Source organism: Drosophila willistoni (genome assembly GCF_018902025.1).
Source record: "Drosophila willistoni isolate 14030-0811.24 chromosome 2L unlocalized genomic scaffold, UCI_dwil_1.1 Seg72.1, whole genome shotgun sequence".
Lineage (NCBI taxonomy): Eukaryota > Metazoa > Arthropoda > Insecta > Diptera > Drosophilidae > Drosophila > Drosophila willistoni.
In genome coordinates this window covers 508,208-527,370 of record NW_025814049.1, presented here as the reverse complement: position 1 = coordinate 527,370, position 19,163 = coordinate 508,208, and the positions used below count along the sequence as shown (strand labels likewise).

General features: G+C 37.7%; 6 protein-coding genes across 12 annotated transcripts; 3 read left to right on the top strand and 3 right to left on the bottom strand.

The window, feature by feature from the left end:
* The first annotated feature begins 2,493 nt into the window (after window positions 1–2,493).
* On the top strand, window positions 2,494–3,923 carry LOC6637921 (leucine-rich repeat protein SHOC-2). Of its 2 annotated transcripts, none has more exons than XM_002061030.4 (3): window positions 2,494–2,590; window positions 2,675–2,884; window positions 2,951–3,923. In XM_002061030.4, the coding sequence occupies exons 2-3, from the start codon at window positions 2,705–2,707 to the stop codon at window positions 3,806–3,808; spliced, it is 1,038 nt and encodes a 345-aa protein (XP_002061066.1). In that variant the 5' UTR covers window positions 2,494–2,590; window positions 2,675–2,704; the 3' UTR covers window positions 3,809–3,923. The 2 variants fall into 2 exon arrangements, with proteins under 2 accessions (XP_002061066.1, XP_046866362.1); XM_047010406.1 differs by having other exon boundaries at window positions 2,649–2,884.
* Window positions 3,832–4,267, bottom strand: LOC6637922 (mitochondrial import inner membrane translocase subunit Tim10). Its single transcript, XM_015179326.3, has 2 exons — window positions 4,117–4,267; window positions 3,832–4,054 (listed from the first exon to the last, which is right to left on the bottom strand). The coding sequence occupies exons 1-2, from the start codon at window positions 4,265–4,267 to the stop codon at window positions 3,927–3,929; spliced, it is 279 nt and encodes a 92-aa protein (XP_015034812.2). The 3' UTR covers window positions 3,832–3,926.
* Window positions 4,268–4,323: 56 nt separating this feature from the next.
* LOC111518341 lies at window positions 4,324–4,618 on the bottom strand. The gene is made up of 2 exons (XM_047010407.1): window positions 4,559–4,618; window positions 4,324–4,480 (listed from the first exon to the last, which is right to left on the bottom strand). Exons 1-2 carry the CDS (start codon window positions 4,594–4,596, stop codon window positions 4,324–4,326), a joined length of 195 nt encoding a protein of 64 aa, XP_046866363.1. The 5' UTR covers window positions 4,597–4,618.
* Window positions 4,619–4,823: 205 nt separating this feature from the next.
* LOC6637942 (golgin subfamily A member 1) lies at window positions 4,824–7,556 on the bottom strand. The gene is made up of 6 exons (XM_002061032.4): window positions 7,219–7,556; window positions 6,369–7,154; window positions 6,211–6,309; window positions 5,459–5,872; window positions 5,150–5,395; window positions 4,824–5,080 (listed from the first exon to the last, which is right to left on the bottom strand). Exons 1-6 carry the CDS (start codon window positions 7,366–7,368, stop codon window positions 4,958–4,960), a joined length of 1,818 nt encoding a protein of 605 aa, XP_002061068.1. The 5' UTR covers window positions 7,369–7,556; the 3' UTR covers window positions 4,824–4,957.
* A 64-nt stretch (window positions 7,557–7,620) lies between these two features.
* On the top strand, window positions 7,621–19,070 carry LOC6637943 (centrosomin). 6 transcript variants are annotated; one of them, XM_023181782.2, is made up of 8 exons: window positions 7,694–7,950; window positions 12,794–12,837; window positions 13,504–13,943; window positions 14,008–14,211; window positions 15,675–15,854; window positions 15,914–18,053; window positions 18,116–18,192; window positions 18,989–19,070. In XM_023181782.2, exons 1-8 carry the CDS (start codon window positions 7,760–7,762, stop codon window positions 19,022–19,024), a joined length of 3,312 nt encoding a protein of 1,103 aa, XP_023037550.1. In that variant the 5' UTR covers window positions 7,694–7,759; the 3' UTR covers window positions 19,025–19,070. The 6 variants fall into 6 exon arrangements, with proteins under 6 accessions (XP_023037561.1, XP_023037550.1, XP_002061069.2 ...); XM_002061033.4 differs by lacking the exon at window positions 18,989–19,070 and having other exon boundaries at window positions 7,695–7,950; window positions 18,116–18,546; XM_023181775.2 differs by lacking the exons at window positions 7,694–7,950; window positions 18,989–19,070 and adding an exon at window positions 10,779–10,978 and having other exon boundaries at window positions 18,116–18,546.
* Window positions 11,864–12,649, top strand: LOC26529984 (lysozyme 1B). The gene has a single exon (XM_015179371.3). The coding sequence runs from the start codon at window positions 11,991–11,993 to the stop codon at window positions 12,558–12,560; it is 570 nt and encodes a 189-aa protein (XP_015034857.1). The 5' UTR covers window positions 11,864–11,990; the 3' UTR covers window positions 12,561–12,649.
* Window positions 19,071–19,163: the final 93 nt, after the last annotated feature.

Sequence of the window (19,163 nt, the reverse complement as noted above, 5' to 3'; positions counted from 1 at the left end):
TCAGTGTTCTTACTTGCATTCATATATGTACGTATATATATACCAGTATATATATATATTCCCTGGGATTTGCCCATTGCTTTGTTGTCTTTACGAGATTATATTGATTACTTAGTGTCAAGTTTTGCTTCACCTGCCACTGTCAATAATAATAATAATAATTTAATTATTCCAGTTTTCAGTGAAAATGCTAATATATAAAGTCAACAAGATTTATTGTTAGACTTAATCACCAAATTGTATTTTTTTACTTTATATACTTGTCTTTTAAAAACTTTTGAATGTTGAGAGATACATATACATATGTATGTAAGTTAGAACAAGGAATTAGATAGCAATTTTTAAAAAGATTCGCCGATTGTGCACAACTGTGTCATTTTAAAAAATTAATAATTAAATAGATTACCCAAAATATCAATCAATCAAGAACATTAATTAATTTTACGACGGCATTACTGCACCCCAGAGCAATGTCACCGCATCGTCCACAAGGTGCTCCGATCCTCCCAAGACAAGCTTTAAGCTCCCGCCGTCTTCCTGGACTTCAAGCAGGCCTTCGTCCGTGTTTGGCACGATAGACATCGCTTTACATGATCTTAAAATCATACCTCGCATAGAAATCATGCAGGATCAACTTAACCTTTTAGACCATGGCTGCGAAGATGGAATGTCTCACTCAAGACATATGTAACTCAGTCATCCACAGAGACCTTAACACACAGTCAGTTAAGTGCGAGATGCGGAGATGTGGCATTCGGTACCTTTCCAGGCTGGGATTCCCTGATACTGCACTGAGCCCCAAACTGCTGGACAAAAGCATGTAGACCAGACGTTTGAAGTCAGTCTTTTGACATGCCACTTAGACCAGAGACGGACTGGTGATTCCACCCCCATTTCATGGTTACCTTTGATAATACAGTCGAGTCGCGATAATTCAAAATGTCAAGGGAACAGAATTTTTTAACGAATTACAGAGTGTTTCGATTTAACGGGTTATATTATTAACGAAGTTTTTTCAAGGCACCAAATATTGAGGTTTTCGAATGAACGGGGTACGAATTATCGAGATTCGACTGTATCTGCTTTTTGTCTATTTAGGATTGCAAATAAACATAAGTATAAAATATCAAAGAAGCTAACATTGGCTATGCCGACGTTTATGTACCCTTGCAGTCCTTGGTAATAATAATTTTACATGTTCAAAATTTGTTTTCTGAAACTCAATTCATACAAACAAAACAATTTTACTCTCTATTTTGCAATTTGTTCTTCTTCTTTCCTCATTCCCAAAGCAAAGCAATGCACGCATACACATACAGTTTATGTAGCGTTGCGTCTGTGTGTGTATGCATGTACTTTGTTGATGACGAAAGACGTAGTAGACAGCAAGCAGCGCTGCCGGCAGAGCTGGGAGCAGAGCCGATTATTATATTGACTGTAACTTGTGTTATATTTATCCGATCACATTCAAATTTTGGGATCTGGGGTTTTATATCACATATGTAAATTTCATAGCATACTCCAATTTTTATAAAAATGTTTCTTCTAGTTCTTCTAGAGCTATATGATATAGTGGTCCGATCCTGATGGTTTTCATACTTTATTTTTCCCGGGTAATAAAAAACCCCGAAAACAAATTTCAGCCCGATAGCTCTTAAGACGGCTGAGTAAAACGCATACGCACAGACGGACGGACGGACAGACGGACATGGCTATATCAACTCAGCTTCTCATGCTGATCAAGAATATATATACTTTATGGGGTCGGAAACGTCTCCTTCTGTGCGTTACAAACATCTGACCAATTTTATAATACTCTCTGCAAGGGTATTAAAACAATGTTAGCGCAGATGAGCGCCATGTGCGAGTCGAGAGGGTAGGAGTTGCATGGAGCGAATTCGCCCGCTCCGTCTCGTTAGTTAAAAACTCTTTTTTTTCGAAATCACGTCAATTAACGGTCCAGTTATATACTTAAATTAAATACTTATATAAACAACTATGTTTTTCAAAAAAAAATATATATATTTTGTTTATTATTATTTTTATTTATTATTCACAAATGTTATCAAGGCGGGCTTTAATTTGTGCAGCTTTAGCTCTAGCCCTACGTCTAACTTCCGTATCGTAAATTCTTGAATACCAAAGAACTTTACGCTTTTGATTTGTGAGCGTATTTTTACCATCCTTAACGAGTTGATTTTCTTTTGGATTTAGCTTTTCCTCGCCATTTGAATTTTTCTCATTGCTGTCATGGACCGTACAGTGGTGCAGCTTGCGACACTGTCCATTATTGACTATTATAAAGGCCCGCTTGCATCCGCAGCGGTTTTATGTAATTGAAAAATTCCAAACTAATTTGCTAATGTTCCATACCATGATTAATTTCGTTTTCAATTTATGACCATCCTAAAGTGGATTAAAGCATACAAAAGTACATATAGACAATTTTTGGCGAACCCCAAATGTAATTTATAAATTTAGCACTTTTGGGGAAAGCTAAACAAAGTGTTTTTTCATACATAATATAGACATGTATTGAAATTATATTATTTGGTTTTGAGTAAACAGAAAATTTGTATACGAAAACAGAGTAAGTTTATATGTAACTGTAAGATATATTTAATAAATTGATGTATATATGTATATAGTTTTGGATATGCAAATTTTATTACAGCAAAAAGTGTAGATTTTAGTTGACTGAATTATGGAAAGAGTGTGCCAATTTTTTCGAACAAATTACATACTGGCAAATTGTGAGGATGCCTTGGCTAAGAAAGCCTTCTCGCTGAATCTGTCCCATTTTCAAATGTCCGAGATTCCAGGTATAGTCGAGCAATGCGAAAGTTTGCTAAAATTGTTTCTCAATCAAAATCTACTGACATCCGTAAGCAAAAGAAAAATATCGACATTATAAATGTATGTAAATTTGCCTATCTGTTCTGTCCCTCAGTTTCCGAGTAATTTGGGTAATCTTGCACGCTTACAAGTTTTGACACTGGACTATAATAAACTGGATGAGTTTCCCATCTGCATCTGTCGTTTGACACGTTTACGATTCCTTAATATTAGCTGCAATAATATCAAACGATTGCCTCCGGAAATGGGATGTCTGACTGTGTTGGAGACCTTTTGGTGCAATAATACTGGTCTAGAGGAACTGCCAAGAGAAATGCGAAATTGCGAACGCTTGGAAACATTGGGTGTGCGAGGAAATCCATTGCAATCTTTGCCCGACTCTCTCGGTAACCTGGCTGAACTGCGTTGGTTTACAGCCGAGGGATGTCAACTAGTGGATATTCCAGATACATTCGCTCAGTTGACCAATTTGGTGCATTTGAATCTAAAGGGAAATCGTCTTCGACGTATACCACGCATTCTGCAAGTCTTGCCCAAATTAAGATTTGTGTTTTTGAATAACAATTGTATTGATGAGATGCCTACACGAGCGGAGTTGGAGGAACTGCAAGCTCTAAATATGCTTAACCTATGCAAGAATCCCATTAGCCTGCTTATGGATCTACAAAGATTGGCTTCGCAACAAAGCAACATCTATGTAGATGAGGCGCTGCACTTTACAGATGTCGCAGGGGCCATACCCAGTCAAACCAATTTAAATGACCGAGAGGGGAGAGAGCACAGAGATGAAGCCGCAGGTGCAGCTGGTCAGGCTAATGATGATTCCTCGGACTGGGAAAATAGTGTACGTACCAGCGAACTTAACACCACAGATGAAAGTGGCTTAGAGAACAACATTGAGGATGTGAGCGTTTTGCTGCCAGAAATGTCACGTTATGTTACAACTTTTTGAATTATTGTTATCAACTATAAATCTTTGTAGTTAGGCATCTTTGTTTATTTGTATTGTAAAATGTATAACGAAATGCACAGTGGCTTTAACTGGTGTATTGCGGGAATAACAAACAGATCTAATTGGACATTTTCTTCATCAGTTCCTCATCCTGCATGGACATGGCAGTTAGCTTTTTGCCAATTTTCTCATGAATATCCAAATATTTGGCCACACAACGATCAATGCAAACCATTTCGCCTTTGCCTACCAAAATCCAAAATCATAAATTAAACTGGGTGTAAACAGACAGATTGTTAGAAACTCACCCAACTCCGACTCCGAATAACGTGGAGGAATACATTTTTTATGGCATGCATTCGTCATGCGGTTATATAAATCGGACATCATTTCGATTTCCATCTCTTGCATTAGCTGAAGTTTAGCCTGATCGGCTGCACTGATTTGGGGCATTGCCATCTTGTACTTTTGGTTGATTATTTAAAATCTAATTTTTAAAATATATATACAGTAAGTTATTCAAATCGCCTGTCCGATGCGGTTGTATAGTCGTAATCCCCTTTATTTGCCTTCCGCATGCGTTCGCGCACCTGCATGCTCTCGTAACGCCGGGTCTCAACAGAACGCTTTGACAAGACAAACGCGTATACACCACCAACAGTTAAAATTGCCCTAAATTCAGACACATGTTCATTGATTATTCTCGTTTCGTTGATACAATTTCACAATTTTTTAACAACTTTAACTTACCAACAAGCAGCAATTCGGCCAGCGTTTCCCAGAGACATAACCAGTGTTGCCACGTTGCCAGTGTTGACTAACTGCGGAGCGCCTACTACAGTTGCGCAGTGTGACCAAACCATGTGACCCCTTTTTTAAATTTAAAAAAAAAAATTTAATTCTTTATATGTTTAATTTTTATTTCTTTATAAAAATCACAATGGTAAAAATAAATAATAGTATTTAACATAAAGGAATGATTGGTATATGAGAACAAAAAAATAACACAGTGACATAAATATACATATGTATGTAATATGTACATGATTTCGAATTTAAATTGACTACAGACTATAAATACAAATGTATTAGTTAGTATTATTGTTGAATTCGTGTTTAACTGATTAATCGTAATATAACGTTTAAATTTTAAATTGGTTTGACACCAAACCAACTCGTTCTCCAGCTTAAAGTATCATGAAGTAATTTCTCTTCCTCCGGAGTTAGTTGCAGAAGAGTGGACACAGCGCGAACTAGATGACGGGCTTCAACCTGCATCAAGGATATATTTGCATATATCAAAATCAGTATTATTGGGTGCTTCCACCCGTCTGAACTTACCTCTCTACTGGTCAAAAACTTGACAATAACGTGTTTCAAATAAATAAATGACGTTTCGTCCATAATGACGCAATTGGCCTTGTTATTGCCTTTTAGACGACTATCAACCGTTGTATTAGTATTTCTATGTGCACCTAAACCTTGATTTTGAGATTCATTTTCAGTCGTTGACTGTGCGCTACGCCCTAATTCCTTTTGCAGTGTCTTCTTGAGATCGCCCAATCGTTGATTTAATGTTTTTATTGTCTACGAAAATGAAGAACAAAAAATTAGTATAGGCATGTTTTGTATTCTAGCTGTTTGGCTTACCTTATTCTTTTCCACAATTTCCTCTTGGACACCATCGTATTTGGCTAATTCTTGCGCTTGCCTTTCAGCTGAATCGGATAGCGTTTGAAGAGCCTGTTTTGCCCCATTAACATCCTCTACCAATTGCTTGTTTCGCTCCTGTAAATCATCCCATTCACTTTTTTCTAATCGCAATTGCTTTCGTAGTAGTTCCTCGTTTTGAGATATTTCGGCATTTCGTAGTAGAGCAGTCAATTTCTCTTCCTTTTCAGATTCTAATTGCAGTTGTGTGTCGTCCAACTGCTGTTGTTTTTCATTCACTTGGTCCCTTAGTTTGCGAGACACCTGCTCGGCATTGGCGGCATATTCACTAAAACGTTCATCAGCTGCGGCCAAACGTTGACTAAGATCCTTGGTCTCTGTTTCGAGTATTTGCTGGGAAGCATTTTTGAAAATAACTAATTAACATCAAAGTTTTATACTTATTTCTGTTTGTGTTTATGATTTCAAGTATTCGAATTTTGAATAAAACATTTTTTAAAATTTATCATTTTGTGTAACAATCAAACTTGTTTAATAACCAAACAAAAGAAAATGCAATGCAGATTAATAACAGCTACACATAAATATAAATACATAATTCCAATCAAAACATAAATTTCTTTGGTTAAGGCACAGTAATTAAATTAGGGAGGTAAGTAAATCTTTTCAGTTTTAAATTGTTAGTACGTCGGATCCCAAGTAAAAGCATCTGCTTCAGTCGAAATACTCACAGATTTGTTACGCTCAAATAGAATTTGTTGTTCGTTCTCCTCTCGACAATCTCGCAGCGATAAAGTTAGTTCATCTATTTCCTCTTCCAAAAGCTTAACCTACGAAAAATAAGAAATTGTAAAATCAAATGTAAAATGTAGACAATTTATTGGCATACCTTATTATCCCTTTGTCGAATCTCTTCATTTGCCTTATCTAACTCAAATGTCACTTGCTTTCTACTCTCAATGGCATCATCTCGTGATTTTAGAGCTTTTCGTTTCTCCGATGTCTCCTCGGCCACTTGCTTGGAGAGACGACTAACTTGTGTTTCTAGGGCCAAATTTTGCCCACTCCATGAACTTTTTATGTCAGACAACTGCAGATGTGCTTCCTCCAGATGCTGTTCCAGCAGCTTATGTTCCCGTATCAAGGCCTGAACCTGCTGTTCTGCATTCAATTTGCCTACGGCCTCTAAACGCGATTCTTCGACAATTTTCATGCGCATTCGCATATTCCGGTTCTCCTCCTGCACGGCTGCCAAAGTGGTAGTTAAATGGTTTTTTTCCTGTTGAGCCGAATGTCGCAATCGCTCCAATTCATCCCGTACATCCTCCGCTATGGTCTCAAAGGGACGCAATCGTTCAACCTCTTGGCTTAGATTTTCGATTTGTTGCGAATGTTGGCGCATGGAACTCATCCGATCCATAGCCTCTTGTTCTCGAAAACTAAGTAAATTTTTCAATTTGTCAATTTCCATTTGCTGCAGATTCTGTATTTTCTCCTGCTCTTCGCAATAGATATCCTTCTGCGTTTGAGCGACACGTACGCTTTCCAATAGGATTTCATTAGTCTTATCCACACGCAACTTCTCCTCCTGTAGCTGTTGCAGAGATTGGGTTAATGTCGATACTTTGGTGGTAAGCTCGTTGCATTGGCTACGCAGGTGAGCAAGTTGTTCAGACTGTAAATAAATGGCAAGTGTTTAATCGGACTTATAAATAGACCGCATTGGGGTAAATTTTTACTTCATCATCAGCAGAGTTGGAGTTAATGCTAACACGACGACTGCGTAGGCGGTAACGATAATTGTTATTGTTGTTGTTGCCGCCACCTGACGTGGAGTTGACATCTTCGCCAGTCTCTTCCTTGATTTTATTTTTCAATGTGGCAAACATTTCTTTGGCCTTTCGATTTTGGTCTTGTTACCGTGTGGAATGGATGTGATAGGTGTGCTTTTTGTATGGCACCGTTTTTTTCTTCTATATCATTGTCTACCTGTCTGCCTGTCTCTACCTGTGTGCTCCAATTATTTCTTATCAGGAAATGTAAATTTTTGTTAATGTTCCATAGCTGGAGTATAGCGTTGCCACGATTCAATTGACAGTGTTGCCACACTCGCCATTTTTGCGATTGCGCATTAAGGTCACACAGCAGCGACGCCATAAAACAGCTGACAAGCGCGCTAAATTTTCCAAAAAAAGAAAGGAATATAAAATTTCAATTCCAATTGTGCATCTTCTATATAAATTTTTAAATCCTGTGAACGTCATCCAGTGTTTAAGGAACATGGATGAATCTAAGCAACCACTTAGAGAATATTGTGGTGGCAACGATGTCAATGCCACCTGTGCCTCGTCCTTGAAGGAAATAACGCTAATTGAGACAGTTACCAATTTTCTGGAGGAGAACGGGGCTGCCGAAATAGAACGCAAGGTTTTGAGGAAACTAGCCGAAGCCTTATCTAAGAGCATTGACGGGTAAGTAGAATTATATAGTAACCGCAAAAGGATAACAAAAATAATAATAACGTTGCTTCTTCCACTGTGTTCCGTTTGTTAATGATCATTAGTTTGTGATCGTACATATTGGAGGAGGTACAGCCCGCATTGAGAGTCCATATCAGGGTCGTTGTTGTTGTAACCCACCCCAAAACAAACACACAAACGCAAAGTGCGAGAAGAGCAGAGTACCAACACATTTGCAATGTCTAGCTGTGTGTGACCATCCCACCCCCGAGTTAAATGGGAATGGGTATTCCTCGTACGTAATGCGTAACATCTGCTGAGCGCATTTTCCTCGGGCTGCTGCTCTCAGTGTGTGGTGTGTCGTCTCTCATTCTCATTTTCTCTCCGGAATAGTTTGCAGCGCATTTCAATTCGATTCCGATTTCAGTTATGTTCTGACTTTCGGTTTATTAAGACTTCGGGAAAAGAGACAATTTATTTAAAATTTTGTTTATTTCGCTTTCATTTTACTCGTTTGCTTGTGCTTTTGCCTATCAGTCGCTTTATATACATATATATATATATACAGACTTTTTGTATATGTAAAATATCGTCGAGTAATCGTCGTCGTACATACATATATAAGTGAGATTGCATTTGTTTATATTGCCTTCTTATAATGAAGCATCGGATTGTAATTTGTGGATAAAAATTGGTGCTGCCAGCCGGAGTGTCCGTGTCCGTGTCTCGTTTATCAAATAATACACGGGATGCTGCCCCGATGCTCTCGTTGATGATTGAAATGAACAGAAGAAAAACTCACAACACAAAACTTGTGTACAAATACATACATATATCATACAAATATATACATATATATATATATAGATGAATAGACATTGTTGTTGTTGCCCCCTTTTATTGTTGTTGTTGCTGTTGTTGTTGATTTGAGTTTTCTCGATGTCGCCAGAGCGATGCTTGTGGCGACTAATTTTAGTCACGGAAAAGTATTCCAATTAATGCGGACATAAATACATATATGCATTTATATACGTACAAATGTGATGAGTACATTACTTGTTTTTATCAAAAGAGTTTAACACAAATGCGGTAGCAAAATTGCCTTTGTTCTCTGCCACACACACACAAACACAAAGCATCCTTCAAGTGATAAAAGGTCCTTCAACTATCCTTGTTCAAGAGTATCGAAAAACGGCATCAATTCTCCATCCTGCAAGTTTCTTTTTTAGGGTTGAAAATATGAAACCATATGTTTAGAGAATTTTAGATTCTTTGAGATTTAAATGCCGAACAGATACAATGATCAAAGTATCAGATTGGAGTTTTACATATTAAAAGAGACATAGAGTAAAGACTTTTATAGTTTTAAATAACCGCATAAATTTGAATATTAGCCAATTATGGATAAAATTTGTACAAAATAGTTTTGATATTCTGAAGATACCATCTTAATAAGTACATATATTATAGTATAGTTCTTTTAAGTTTGATATTTAATCGGAATGCGGTGGAGAATTTATTGACATTCTGCATATATTATATTCAAAAAGTTGAATATATTTTTTTATGCATTACTCGTTATGAAATAAAAATGATCAATCAAAATATTTATTCATTGTAGAGCAATTCATTTTACAAAGATCAAAAAATAGCTGAAGAAGAAGAAGTTCATTAAGTGGAAGGTTTTATTGTTTTACAAAAACATAGATTAAATTTAATGATTACAATATTGGGGTCAGATTCGGTTTAAATTTTCAAGAACTTACCCTGCGATAAGCTACTCAAAGTATATAATTGAAAATGTATGCTTCTAGTGAATCATAAAAGTCCACCCTAGTGGAGGATAATGATCTCTTGGCTAATGCAATAGGCTAAAGGCAAGTACAGTTGAGTTGATTTGTATAACATTATTAGCATAAATTAAGACAAACAAATCGATGCAGGCATATATCTGTCAATAACTATACCACTTCCCTGCTCATCCTCATAGATATTTGTGCATTTATGGCCCTTAAGGCAGGCGCCATATGTATGGCATCTGTATTCAGAATTGTTTGACACCTAATTCAACCACAGACACACTCTCCAGGTAGAGAGTAGTCGTAGTCTAGGCAGGTAAGATGCCATATAAAGTGTTAATTTGAAGTACCTGTGGCGCGGGCGCGCGCGCTTTCTATTCAAATTGACTTTATACTTCAAGTTCGAGTTTGTTGTCCACCTGTTGTTAGACCAATTGATTTGATAGTTACCATAGCTATGAATGTGGCAATGCGATGTCAAAACAAACTACAAAACAAATATTTTAGAGCATATATTTTTGGTTCTTTTGATTTGCTGTCGACCTTTTTGGCCAGTGTTGCACCTATTGCAATTTTTGTAATTTTTTTTCACGGTTTTTTGCTCAATTCCCAAAATAAACCTTTGGCTCTGGTGAATGTGGTCGTTGTGTTTGTGGCAGCTGCATTAAAATTGAGATACAAATCTCTAGGTATGGCCCACATCTCTCCCTGTAAGTTGTGTGTGTTTGTGTGTGTGTGTGTGTGTGTGTAGCTGTCTCTGTTTGGATGAAGCTCCTGGTTCTAATTGGATATATGTACACTCTTTTTTTTTTGAAGTGTACAAGTGTATGAGTCATAGTCTTGCTTGGTCGCCCCAATGGGACGTATACGTAATGTAAAGTATTCAGGGAATAAAACCACCAACAGCAACAACAACAACAACAAAAAGAAAGACTGATGGTGACGTGTCTTGTCACTGCAACTGATTACTCTTAAAAAGAGATCTATTTAAGTGATATCTATATATATATATATATTCACATATAGCATTACAAGCAGCAATCAATTCTAAGAAAACAACTGTGAACTTCTAAGTAAATGAAACCAAAAAAAAATTGAATTAACACTACATTAAATGTTAAAACCACAAATTATAAAATGGCGGGCTACTTTCGTTCCACCTCTTTAAATAATTCAAATGATGGACCCAGTACACCCTTCAAACGTTACTCCTTAGCCAGTAATTCTGGACATAGTTTCAAGTAAGTTTTGGATATACACTTAAGATGGGAAATAACTAAAATTTTCATATGAATCAATAGAAACTTTAACAATTGAAAGTCATGTCACGAAATGTGGTTAAAATATATCTATTATTTTGACACGGAAGGTTTTATTTAGTAAATATGTAAAGAATAATCTTATTCAAGACAAGTATTTGCCAATTTGTTGAGTAAGAAATGAATATCATTACCCTTAGACGGAAGTTAGGGAGTTAGTAATCTTATTACTAAATCCTGAATGCCATAAAACTCTCTTAATCGAACTTTCGGGATTTGTTTTAGAGAATTATCATTTAGGACTGAACCAAAACAAGCTGTTCACTAAAAATTTTTGTTACTGTTGTACTACTACTTAAAAAGGAAGAAATCCCCTCTTGTTCTATTATCAAAACATAGTCATAATCTAGAAGAAATCTCTTCTATTATAAACAACTTCTTCATTGCTCTCAATTTTCAATTTAAAAGAAAAAAAAAATTCGATACATATACATATATACATATATAATTAAAGCTTTACTATTTTATTGTGTGCTTATTCATGTGCAAACTCATATAAAAAGGAAAACCATTTAAAAAGAGCTAAATTCGAAAGAAAAATCTTCAAGTAAATTTAGTAATCATTGAAATGTGAATTTTTTTTGTGTACCAAATATTTACCATTAAGGCAGGGGCACACCCACATATAGATTTACGCATCACTTGATTTGTGGCAAGATCGTAATGGAATTTTCTTTTGTGTGTGTTTTTTTTATTTAAATGTAGATCAATATAGTTGGAAAACATTAGAGAAAACAAAGTGTGTATTTTTTATACTTAATTAATTACTAGCATTAATAGCAAGTCCAAGGTGCCTAGTAGATTTTTCTAAACGCCAAATAATTGAAACCGGTTTGGAGAATAAAGCTCCATAAGTTTGTTTCTCATAGACGAGACCAGGCAGATAAACAGTGTTTACTTAAGCCAAACATATTGTGACCGGATCTGAGTTGAAATGGACGACACGATAGCCGCACAAAAAGGGAGAATCATCTACAAACTATTATTACTATTCCTGATGGCCATTCTGCAAATGGCCTTTCATCCATTGGCTCGGCGTTTAGAACGTTGCGATCTGGCTGGACAACTTTATATTCTCGATGTGGTCAAAGAGGAGTTGCCCCTTTGGCTATGCATAGCTGATTTCGAGAGTCGTCTCAACACCCATGTGATTGGAACACGTAATGACGATGGATCCAAGGATTATGGACTCTTTCAGATCAGTGATCGCTATTGGTGTGCTCCACCAAATGAGACTGAATACTATGCATTCAATCAATGCAATACGAATTGTACAGATCTATTGAAAGATGATATCACAATGGCCGTGCAGTGTGCTCAATTGATTAAGAGTCTACAGGGCTGGTCTGCCTGGTCGGTCTATGCAGAGTTTTGCAACAACACAGAGCTGGAAGCCATCGACATGTGCTTTCAGTCAAATGCTACAATTGACTTGAACTCTGATGACTGTACGACTAATTCATCCATTGGAATGCCTCAAACTATGCTCAATGAAGGCGACTAAATTAGTTTATGTCCAATTAAATCATCACTGCCAAAAAAAAAATATAGCAAGAATAATAAAGGAGAAACATATTTAATTTAATATGCCAAAATTAGTTACTCTTTTAATTGCCATTCTCTGGTTGTTTTTTTATATTTAGCTCAAAGGTCAAATTGAGACTTGCTCTTAATAATTAATTGAATCTTTTTCTGACTCTTTTTTTCATAATTTTTGTTTGGTTTTTGTTTTTGCAGCACATGTCCCAGTGTTATTCAAGATGTGACCATGGAAAATTCATGTGAGTATAGCTACTTGATTTTTTATAAAATAAATATTTAATAATTTAGAGCAGTCATACCTGAGATTTCCCTATTTGTGTCTGGGATAGATAAAAATCCCAGAAGTCGTTTAACTCCTCAAAGAAGCCTTTCCGAAATCTTTATAAATGAATATGGGATAATGTAAAATACAATTTTAGCTTTCTTCTGTGTAGAGCATCAAATTTATCTATATTTTTCATAGATAAAGCTAATTGGATCGCTTGCAAATAATTGTTTATAAATATTATTTTTAATTGTTTACTTAATCAAATATAGAAATAAAAAGCGTCGCTTGTCAAAGTCAATATCTAAAATATGGAAAAAGTAGTTTAGTAGGCTACTTGTAGTAGGCCAAAAATGAGTATAATTTTTTAAGTCAACCAGAAATTTGTATAGGCACACATTTATCAAACTAAATACATACGTAAATCGGCCGATAAAATTGGTTTTTCTATTTTTTGTATAAGTCTTCGCCCACTCCCATTGAATCCATTACAGACATGAGGCGAACTCGCTCATCGGCGGGTTCTATATCACCCCAGCAGTTGCATTCATCAAGTTCATCTAGTTACGATGGTTATAATTCAAATTGATTAAATGATTAGACTTTCTAATGGTTTTTGATGTATCTTGTTTACTTGCAGATGCCAGCTTCGATGTGAATCGACCACCAGGCGGCAATCAATCGCCCATGATCCTTCAGGGGCGCTCTGTGCGTGAGCTTGAGGAACAGATATCTGCTTTACGCAAGGAGAATTTCAATCTAAAGTTACGTATTTACTTTTTGGAAGAGGGTCAGCCGGGCGGCAAAGCGAATAGCCCAGGCGGGGATAATCTGTCAAAACAGTTGATAGACTCAAAAGTTGAGATTGAATTGCTCCGCAAGACTGTGGCGGATAAGACAGAATTGCTGAAAGATGCAGCCAGAGCTATATCGCGTCATGAGGAGATACAAAAGAAATCTGATATGGAGAGTCAGGCTTTGATTGAGCAACTGCAGCAACACATACGCGACCACCAACAATCATCGGACACCAGTGCATCCCCAATGACCTGTCGGAGATTTAAACGCATGGAGACGGAGGTAACACTGAGAATTTCTTCTTTGGAAAACTAAACTCAACACAATATTGTAATTTTCGTTTTAGGTACAAAAAATGGAGGCACAATTGTTGGAAGCTGACAAAAACTATACCGAGTCCAAGCAGAAAATCGAGCAAATGGAAAAGACATTGCAGGAGCGTCAGGAGTCGCTGGAAACGTGTGAAGCGAAGATTGAAGAATTGGCCGTAAAGAATGCCAAACTTCTAGAGCAAATCGACCAGACTTCCGAATCCAGCAATCAGGCAAATGTAAGTATTAAGGATTTTTTTTTTTGATTTAAGAGCGTCCACAGTTTATGGACAAATTTTTATTAGCAAACCATACGATCACAAAAGAGCGAATTGAGTTCTTGTTTAAATGAGAATCATCGCTTAGTGAATGCTTTGGCCAATGTTGAGAATGAGCTGGTATATCAGCATAAATCCACGACTGATGCCAACCAAACGATCGATGCTCAAAGGCAGGCCATTCAGTTAATGGAAGTAAGTAGAGTTTAAAAGAGTGGCTTCGATTGAAGACTGAGATTCATAGAGACAAACGCACACACTCACAAATACAACATATAGAATACCATTGAGCAAAAGGATATGGCGTATAATCGTCTGCTTGGACGACTCATTGAGTGCGAGGGATTGATTAGCAAATTAAATGGTGAAATTGATCTAATGCGTCACGAAAATCATATGATTCGTGAGCTAAGTGTAAACGATTTGCATCAAAAAGAAACATTCAGGCTACAGCAGCGAGAACTGGCTAGACAACAAATGGATGGAGGGGTTGGGAATAATGGTTATTGCTCCGTTGAACGTAGTGCCAGCAATTCTTCGATGCGTTCCAATTTCTCATCGATCAGTATACTATATGGCAGTCATAATCCATCGGAGAAATCGCTACCACCGATGCCGATGCCGTTGCCGCCACCCCAACAATCACAACAGCCGACAAATTTTTATGTGCCGCAACTGCAAGTGCCGATGAATCCAATGCAAATGCAGTTGCAGGCACAGAACCAGAATCGGCCACAGGTGATCCAAACAGCTGCTGAATATCGTTTAGATCAACTTAAACTTACGCCATTGTCCACAGCGCGGGAGTCATCCAATGACGGGAACGATGTCATTGAATACCCAGCATTATCAAATGCCTGTGGCCAATCCGATCAACAATTACTCAGCGCCGACAATCAATGGATTTCGTCAATTCCTTTTACGTTGGGGCACTTCGCAATTAGATTGACGTTTCTTGTTCTAAAGTTGCACAATATATTGCTGTGTGATGGGCCTCCAATTCATATAAAATACCATCGTAGGAGTTGTAGACGTATCAGCAGGAACATTGCCGACCTCCATATGAACGACGTGTTATGTCCAAACTGTTGCCAATGTAGCGTATCAAGTTTGACCACCAGCAGTACAAAATCATCATCATCATCATCATCATCATCGGCCTCCATGTGATGAATTGCAACTTCCAGGAACAAACGTCACTCACTATACAACTCTTATTGTAGTATTTTTTTTCCTTTGTTTTTGTGGTTAATTAGTTTGTTTACATTGCAGAGCGGCTGCGATCATCGGATATGATCGTTCGCAGATATGGCTAAATTTCACGTTATATAAAAAAATAAAATCCAAAATATATTTTCTGAAGAATAAACCAACAGACAGATAGAATTTAATTCCTCCTCCTCGTTTGGATCCAATATTTTCAGAACAATCGTGAACTTGGCGCCGAGTTGGCCGACAAAATCTGTGAACTTCAAGATGCTCAAGAGAAATTGCAAGAACGTGAACGTATCCATGAGCAGGCCTGTCGCACCATACAGAAGCTAATGCAAAAGTTGAGTAGCCAGGAGAAGGAAATCCTTAAATTGCAGTCCGTTACAAAGAATGTAAGTGTGCTTGATGAGTTGAGTTTGGAGATGTATTTAAGAGAATTTTCAACTTTCAGGACGACAAATCATCACCAGATGTGGGACCAACTTCATTGCGCAGATCTCTGAGCGATACTGAGACCTGTTCCTTGGACATCTCGCATAGTCTTAAAGAGCGTTTGGAAAATAAAATTGCCAAACATGAGGAAACTATTGCAAAACTACAAACGGAGGTCAAAAAGAAAACGGCCAATTTACAAAATCTTGTCAATAGGGAGCTTTGGGAGAAGAATCGTGAAGTGGAGCGTCTTACACAATTGGTGGCAGCTGCGACTCAACAGCCAGTTCCTGCTGCTGGAGTTGATACAGTCCAAGATTCGGGCTCCCCAGCTGAGACATCATTCACAGAAACGGAGTACAATAGAGCTTTGGAGCGCAACAAATTGTTGCAATTGAAAATCGATGTGCTTATCAAGCGTTTGGGTGAAAGTCAAGAGACTAGTGTACTGGTGGCCAAATTGCAGCATGAATTAAGTTCGGCCCGTGCCGATGCGGAGAGTGCCAACAAATGGCGACTGGAATGTGCCGATGTCTGTGGTGTTCTAACAAATCGTCTTGAAGAATTGGCTGGATTTTTGAATTCCCTGCTTAAGCACAAGGACGTCTTGGGTGTCTTGGCTGCTGATCGTCGTCATGCCATACGCAAGGCTGTAGATCGTAGCCTGGATTTGTCCAAGAGCCTGAATATGACTCTATCCATTACTGGTGTTTCGCTTGCCGATCAAAGTCTTAGCCAATTGTGCAATCTATCGGAGTTTCTGGATACCGAGGGTGCTAATGTTAGCAATCGTACATTTAACTCACACGAGGAGATTCATGCGGCCAGTTCAAATCCCAACACCATTGAAAATCTAAAGGCCGAGAATAAGGCTCTTAAACGGGAGCTGGAGAAAGAGAAACGTCGCAGCACAAACGATGGAGGGGTGCGTAAGGAGCGACGATCTCTGCCCCTGCCGCCGCAAATATCAATCGACAATCAAAGTGAATCGGAGGCATGGTCGGAACCAGATCGTAAAGTTTCACTGGCTCGCATTGGTCTCGAGGAGCACTCTGCCAGAGAGCCGCAACAGAAACAAATAAGCGAATCCGAAAGTGATGCCCCCAGTTGTTCGGCCCGTCAGGAACGCAATAAGGCGTATGGCGAACGTATTGCCCAGTTGGAGGAGCAGATTGCCCAAAGAGATGAACGTATTTTGAGCATCCAATGTCAACTGGTTGAATTAGACAATCTATATAAGCAAGAACAGCTGCGTTGCATGGACCTCTCACAACAGCTGGAGCAGTTACGTACGATTAATGAAGGCTTGACTGGAGATTTGCGAGCCATTGGTGACCAAGAGGATCAGGCCATGATTGAACTGCAACGTCTTGTTGACCTCAAGACCCAGCAAATTGATCAGCTTAAATTGGCACAGAGCACTCTTACAGCCGACGCCCAGGTCACTGAAATGGAATTACAAGCCGTTCAACAGCAAATTGCTGAAATGCAACAGCAACACGCACAAGCTGCCCATGAGGCTCAAGATCAGTTGTCACAATGCCAAATGGAGGCTAAGCAAAAACTCGAACAGGTGCGACGACAACATCAAGAGGCTCTGGAACGTGATTGGGTGGCAATGGCCATCTATCAGGAGCAAGCACAACAACTACTGGAACTACAACGTTCTCTCGAATATCACCAAGAGAATGAGAAAGAATTGAAACAAACTCTGGTCGAGAATGAACTGGCCAGTCGTTCCCTTAAGAAGCAATTGGATGAAAGCACACTGCAAGCTTCCAAGGCAGTTATGGAGCGAACCAAAGCCTACAATGACAAAATGCAATTGGAAAAGCATTTGGACGAGTTGAAAACACAATTAAAGACTCTTAAAGAGAGCCAAGAACAGCAACAGCAGCAGCAGCAACTACAGAAGAAAGGTCGTTCTCAGAGCAGCGATGTATCACAATCGGGTTACACATCCGAAGAGGTTCCCTTATCCTTGGCGCCCTCAGTGTCTGCTGTGGTGGCCCAGCGTCTGAATAACTCTTCACCCGATTTGGGAATAGAAAGTGATGCAGGACGTGTTTCCAGCGCTGAACTATCAACCACCCAGCGAGCTTTATTAAAAACTGTAGAGTTTAAACTTGAACAACAGGCCACTCAAACGACTAAAGATGGTAAGTAAAGAGGTCACAAGCTTCCACCCTCGAAATTCAACACTTTTCTCTATCTTTTTCAGAGCAACTATCACCGGAAAGCAAGAAGGCAATTGCAACAGATGCCGCACCAACTCAAACTGCTCATGACTGTGCCAAGGTAGATCAAGAAAATGCCGAATTGAGGCGCAAATTAACACGCACCAAGCGCGCATTTGAAGACACCTATGAAAAATTACGACTGGCTAACAAAGCAAAAGCACAAGTTGAAAAAGACATTAAAAATCAAATACTAAAAACCCACAATGTACTCCGTAATGTTCGCTCAAATATGGAGAATGAGATGATTTGATGATGATCAATGAAGATCGATTGCCAGAGAGAGAAAATGAGAGACCAAACTACATTACTAATTTGAAATGCCATCATCTTGCCATATCTCTTAACTTAAATATGATTAATATTATTTTGTTTTGTCAATTTAAATTTCCTTTCACTTATTTCATTTGACTAATATCTTTTGTGTTTTCAATTTTATTTTTTCTATTCTTTTTTTGCTGCATTATGTGAAACAAGAAACTGAAACATCGAAGTTATTAATTAATCAAATACCTTTTTGCATTTTCCAAAGACTGCAAAGGGATAACATGCAAATGTCACCCAGTTTTGCACATCCATATCGTAAAAAAAAAAAAAAAATCACAAAGATAACAGATTGTTGATTAAAAGAAAATACTTACAATTAACTATATATATATATATGAATTGCCTCCCTCCCCCAAAACGCATTCATTCATATTGAATGATTAGTATGTAATTTCATATGTATATATTCACATCCACACACACTATAAAAAAATAATCCCATGTAATTCCTAAAACTATATCCTTAGCTTGCTGAAAAACTGCTTTCCTAACGCTATTTTCTATGCTACTTTCTGAATCTTCGATTTCAGTTAATCATCGAAACGGATATTGAAATAATTGTTTAAGTTTTCCCACAACAAAAAACAACAAAAAATGAATGAAAACTTATCGTCCACAATATTTAATTTTTTTTTAATATGATTTATGATGTATTATTTTTGTAAAATTGTGTAAAAATGTTGTAAAACAGTCCTGGGAGTGTAG

Bases quoted from the DNA above. Each gene is read 5' to 3' on its own strand.
- LOC6637921 (XM_002061030.4), top strand. From the start codon at position 2,705: ATGGAAAGAGTGTGCCAATTTTTTCGAACAAATTACATACTGGCAAAT. The intron at 2,885-2,950 runs GTAAGCAAAAGA...TCTGTCCCTCAG, and splicing joins ATCAAAATCTACTGACATCC to TTTCCGAGTAATTTGGGTAA.
- LOC26529984 (XM_015179371.3), top strand. From the start codon at position 11,991: ATGGACGACACGATAGCCGCACAAAAAGGGAGAATCATCTACAAACTA.
- LOC111518341 (XM_047010407.1), bottom strand. From the start codon at position 4,596: ATGTCTCTGGGAAACGCTGGCCGAATTGCTGCTTGTTG. The intron at 4,481-4,558 runs GTAAGTTAAAGT...GTCTGAATTTAG, and splicing joins GGCCGAATTGCTGCTTGTTG to GGCAATTTTAACTGTTGGTG.
- LOC6637943 (XM_002061033.4), top strand. From the start codon at position 7,760: ATGGATGAATCTAAGCAACCACTTAGAGAATATTGTGGTGGCAACGAT. The intron at 12,838-13,503 runs GTGAGTATAGCT...GTTTACTTGCAG, and splicing joins TGTGACCATGGAAAATTCAT to ATGCCAGCTTCGATGTGAAT. The intron at 15,855-15,913 runs GTAAGTGTGCTT...TTCAACTTTCAG, and splicing joins TGCAGTCCGTTACAAAGAAT to GACGACAAATCATCACCAGA.
- LOC6637922 (XM_015179326.3), bottom strand. From the start codon at position 4,267: ATGGCAATGCCCCAAATCAGTGCAGCCGATCAGGCTAAACTTCAGCTA. The intron at 4,055-4,116 runs GTGAGTTTCTAA...GGATTTTGGTAG, and splicing joins TTATTCGGAGTCGGAGTTGG to GCAAAGGCGAAATGGTTTGC.
- LOC6637942 (XM_002061032.4), bottom strand. From the start codon at position 7,368: ATGTTTGCCACATTGAAAAATAAAATCAAGGAAGAGACTGGCGAAGAT. The intron at 7,155-7,218 runs GTAAAAATTTAC...ATTTATTTACAG, and splicing joins CCAACTCTGCTGATGATGAA to TCTGAACAACTTGCTCACCT. The intron at 5,081-5,149 runs GTAAGTTCAGAC...TCCTTGATGCAG, and splicing joins AGTTTTTGACCAGTAGAGAG to GTTGAAGCCCGTCATCTAGT.